Genomic DNA, 5,436 nt, shown 5'->3' on the forward strand with positions numbered 1-5,436 from the left:
CTCACAGCAAACACCATTATTTAATGTCCCTGCTGTCTATGGGAAGAGAAGAGCAAATTCCACCTGATTTCCCTGCTATTCCAAAGTAAACCTCTGACCTATACAGATTTATAGACAATTGATGTCAACCACTGGTTTCCACAATTGAATTGTCTTACCCTCTTACTTGTTCTAAATGTTCCCACAGATAGGCCTTTTCCATAAATATATGCAGCTTGTCTATATGTGTAATTTAATACTTATTAGCCCCGCAAGGCAGCATCTGCCCGAAAATGGATTAAGTAGCCTTGATCCCCACTTTTTCAGCCCAGGGGAAGATGGCTGTGAGGCTGCAGAGAATCACTGGACTAGAGCAGCGAATACACAAAAATTGTACACCAAGTAATGTGTGTGTGTTTTACTAGGGTGAGAGTCTCAGGCTTTTATTAATCCTCTAAAGGGGTCCATTGGAACCTCAACTATATTGAAATGCTAAATATTAATTATCTGCTCCAGTCTTCTTTCCAAATTCTTAGAATTGGGAGAAAGCGAAGGTAGGGTACTTGACAGCTCTTCCCCAGCACCAGTGAGTTAATTCATCAAGAAATGTGTATGCGTCTAACAGTCTCTAAATATATAAAGCAAAATCTGATAGAACTGGAAAGAGAAATGAACAAAACCATACTTAGAGTTGGAGATTTCAGTCCTCTTTCAGTAATTAATGCACAAAAGTGGACAGAAAATGAGTCAAGACAGAGGATTTGAATGATAATATTATCGACTTGACCTAATTGCTATTTATAGAGCTAAACTATATTTTACAAAACTACATATTATAGAACTATACCTCACAATTACAGAATACATTTTTTTTTCAAGTATACATGGGACATCCACCAAGATAGATCATATGCCGGCCATAAAATATAAATAAATAATCAAATATCCCATAAAATAAATAAATAAATAAATAAATAAATAAATAAATAAATAAATAAATAAATAAATTTAAAAGGATTGAAGTTATACAGAATATATCCCCTGACCACAAAAGAATTACATTAGAAATCAATAACAAAAGCATATCTGAAAAATCACCAAATATTTAGAACTTAAGAATAACTTTTAAATAATCAACAAATTAAAGAAGAAATCTTTGGGAAATTAGAAAAAAAATTTACCTGAATGATAATGAAAATATAACATATCAATATTTGTGGAATGCTGCTTAAGTAATACTTAGAAGGAAATTTATAATTTTAAATGTCTATATTAGAAAAGAAGAATGTTCTAAATAATTTATCTAAGCTTGCACCTTAAGAACCTAAGAAAGGAAGTAAATGAAATAAAAAGTAAGTAGAAGAAAGGAAATAAGGCTAAGAACAGAAAATTATATAGAAAATCAAAAACAATAGTGAAAATTTATGAAACCAAAAATCTGTTATTTGTAAAGTTCAACTAGACTGATCAATAAAAAAAGAGAGAGAGAGAGAACACAAATTACTAGTATGGAGAATAGAAGAAGAGATTATATATCCTATAAATATTTTTTTTAAATAAGGAAATATTTTGAACAATTTTATGGCAAAAATGGACAATTTAGATGAAATATGCAAATTCCTTGAAAAACAAATTTTGCAGCTCTAGTTTTTCACTGATTTGTTGTTAAATCTTACACTTTTCTTTGTTATGTTCATGTTTGCATTTAAATCCTTGGCCATGTTTATAAAGTAAAAATTTATTGTCCGAATATGATCATCTGTGGTTTCCAGGTGTGTGGCTGATTTTTTTGTTCTGACTCTGGGTCACATTTTGTACTTCTTTGCATATTTAGTAATTTTTGCATTTGATTCTGAACATTATATATGCTACATTGTTGAATATTTAGATTTTGTTTTCTTCCTTTAATGACTATTGAAGTTTATTTTAGAAGGCAGTTAAGTTACTTGCAGATTGGCTCGATACTACCAAGGCTAGTTTTACTCTCAGTAAGGGCAGGTATAGAGCAGCCCTTAATCTGCAGCAATTTTAGACCCATCTCCAAGGCATGGCTTCCAGTGAAATCCATAGGTATCCAATGAGGTCTCTTCACTCTGGTTGGTAACAATATGAATGATTCCTGGCCCTCTGTGAGCCCTGGGAATCATTCAGCTTACAGGTTTCTTGCAGTTATTCTTTGCCCAGCCTGATGAATTTCAATTTCATTTACATGCATGGAGATTAGTATCTGACAAAAGAATAATACTTATCAGACCTCTTCTGTATACAAAGTCCAATCCACTCTGGCTTCTCAAAGCTCCTATCTCTGTTTCTTCAACTCAGTGTGATGGATTTCCTTAAGTTGCCCCTGCTATGCTGTGATCTGGAAATTTCCTCTGGGCAAAAAGTAGGATCATCGTTCTGCCCACCTCTTCCCATCTTTTAGGGATCATAGTCCTGTGCTGTTATTGCCAATGTTTGAAAACAGTTGTTTTATATATTTTGTCCAGTTTTTTTATATATTTTGTCCAGTTTTTTAGTCGTTTATGGAAGGAGGGCAAGTCTTATGCTGGTTACTCTTTCATAGGCAGAAGCAGAAGTCCACACTCATAAAACTGACATTTAATAATATATAACTTAGGTTCTTATTCAACAGCATTCATGGCACTACCATAGGCTGAAATTATGGTAATAATGGATATAGCAAAATCTCTGATAAGAAACTGACTAAAAAGAAATGAGTGTAAAAATTACATTTCCAGGAAGTGGACCACAAATGGGCAGTAGGATTGGATTCTTGTAGTCCTTTCAATATTTTCCAATTAATCTGAATCAGAAGTTTAATTCTACTTGATATTACAAATTTTAAAAGTCGAAATATATTTTGAAAATAAACTCACTCCTTATCCTTTTTTTTTATTATGTAAGCCTTTGATACTACGCATCCTGATGCTTTTTGCATGCTTGTAATCATGACTCAGACTCTATTCAGACAGATTTATTGCATAAATTCTATTAAAGTGACTTGACTTTTGGGTAAAATAATCAAAGAATAGGGAGGGAAGTTGAGTTAGTCTTGTAGAGTTCAAAAAAAGGTACAGTTTAATAAACACAATTCTAATATAGAGAAATAGTTTTCTCCTCCAAAAATGTGAGAACATTTCAGACATTTTTTTGAGACAACACAATAATTTTTATTCATTTTAATTTTTGAAATGGTTATAAAGGTAATGATGTTAACACAGACCCTCATGTAGATAAGTGAGACTGTGGCCCCACCGGATTTGCAGGCTCGGAGCATCTCTGCAGTTGCCCTTTGATCATTTTTTAATTTCCATGGAATGTGCAGGCATCAAGAAGTTCTGTGAAGCATAATATAAGAAAGATCTTCAGGTACTGCCTGTGCTTACTAAACACAATTCTGTTCCTATTTTCTAAAAGTAAATGGTAGGTAATAAAGTTGTTTGGTTTTTTTTTTAACTAACTCTCTCTCCCTACCCACTCAGTGATATCAGTGCTATCCTTAAATACCTACATTTTCCTTTCCTCCTGCTTTCATCATCTCCAGCATACAATATAATTCAAAAAAATTCTGGCACACTCCCAATAATTTGATTACTAAATTCTAATTTTATTTTTTCAACTTACCTCTTTTAGAGGTAGCTATACCATTCTAATATATATACATACACACACATATAGCTAGAAAGGGTCACTTTAGTGCTAACTGTATTTTATTTGTTTCTATTAATATTTTTTACATCTTACTTAAAATCTTTGAAAACTGGTCCTCTAAGTGGTATATACATGTCACTTCCTAACCCTCTCCCTAAATTTGAAGTGCTCACAAACGTGTTTTCATTTGATTAGCAAAAAAAATGAAATACAAATGTAAAGAAGTTCAATTTCCAAATAATCTGAAGTTCTATTGTACTCTCTGTCTCCTCCAAATGATTTGGTCTTTTTTCAGGTAGTGTCTTATTACTATTGTGTAAATGAATCCTCGTTGTAAGTCCAAACCCTCCCACAGAGCCAGGAGCAAGCCCTCTGAATCTTTGTGTTCCTATTAGTATTGGCCCAGGGCTTGGCAAATGATGGTCCTTTATATAATGTGACCCCCATGTTATTGCTCCTCAGTGTTGTATTCTACTCACCAGAGGGTACGCATTGTCTCACAGTAGCAATATCCATAAGATATTCTGGCCCTAAGTATTTTTGATAAGATGTTTTGTCCTGAAGTTTAGCCAAACATTCTGTGTCATCACTGAAGAGCAGGTCCTTGGTTGAGGATGTGAACAATTGGAACATCATATATTCGAACCCATTTCTTCCAAAGAGCTCCTGGGTCAGAAAGACAGACAGACAGACAGACAGACAGTGAGTGACCAGCAGCACAAGGGAACACAAGGTTGTGTATTCTGCCTCAAAACACCTAAGTCTGCTCAGCCTCCAGGCCCTGGAACACCTGGGATCCAGCAACAATTTTAGAGGCACCATAGTAAAATAGCAGAAAGCATGACCTCTGGATCCAAATCCTGGCCCTAGCTTTTTCTTGTCATGTGACTTTAGAAAAATTCTTTACTGAGTTCAGTGAACCTCAGTTTATTCACTTGCAAATAGAGATAATAACACTAAATAGTGATATGATGTATGGAAAGCAACTGCTAAATAGAAACAGCTCCAAGTTTGCCACTGTATCACACTGTTTTGCCAATCATTTCCAGGTGTTTTCAACTTCTTGGCTCATACTTATATGTCTTCCTGCTGCCTAGAGCCCTTGCTACCTTGACTCTTTTATTCCCTGGATCCGCTCTAGGTGCCCAACCATTTCCATCTCTTCCTTCCCCTCTCTTCTCTTTCTTTGTCCACTTCCCCTGTAACCAAAGTGGCAGCTCACTCTGTATGAAACCCATCGCTTCAAAAGTCCATGACCAAAACTTCTGGTTTTGCCAGCTCTCCCTGGGTTGTCCTTTAACTGGGATGTGTGGGCAGCTAGGACATGGATCACTCGTTGAAGCACCTCCAAGAATGGAGTGTGCTAGTGCAAAAGGCAGACGAGGCTTTGGGTTTTCCTTAAGATTATTTGATTTAGGCAGCCTACTATTCCATAATAGCAGCCCCTGTTGGTTGCCTACAGAGGTTATAAATTGAATGTTGGCTTTCTAACTTTCATGAAGCCCCAAACAGTGCTCAGCTTGCCAGGTTCAAGAAACACATTGAGATCTACGTAGGTCAAATAGAGTAACCTCCGTTCTGCTTTTCTCATATATAACTCTGCTTAGTGTGAAGGGCACCAAGCTAACTCCCTTATTTCTGTGACAGAATAAACCCAAGAGATACCATGACTCTGCTCAGAAAGTTGAGTGAGTCTCAAGGAAACACTTCAGATGTCCACCTGTCAGAGGCTTTTCCAGTCCACTTTGATATCCTAGACAGCCCCAGAGCAAGAAGCCTTCTGCTTTCATCAGAGGCAGGGCT

At 35.7% G+C, this 5,436-nt stretch overlaps 1 protein-coding gene across 1 annotated transcript in view; it reads right to left on the reverse strand.

The window, feature by feature from the left end:
• Positions 1-3,285: 3,285 nt before the first annotated feature.
• LOC102882618 (inhibitor of carbonic anhydrase-like) overlaps positions 3,286-5,436 on the reverse strand; it is a 32,503-nt gene continuing 30,352 nt past the window's right edge. The window contains exons 15-16 of the mRNA XM_025043602.1: positions 4,113-4,299; positions 3,286-3,320 (exon numbers count right to left, since the gene is read on the reverse strand). Of these exons, the coding sequence (XP_024899370.1) occupies positions 3,286-3,320; positions 4,113-4,299 (222 nt within the window). The remainder of the gene's footprint in view (positions 3,321-4,112; positions 4,300-5,436) is intronic.

This window comes from Pteropus alecto, unplaced genomic scaffold (genome assembly GCF_000325575.1).
Source record: "Pteropus alecto unplaced genomic scaffold, ASM32557v1 scaffold92, whole genome shotgun sequence".
NCBI lineage: Eukaryota > Metazoa > Chordata > Mammalia > Chiroptera > Pteropodidae > Pteropus > Pteropus alecto.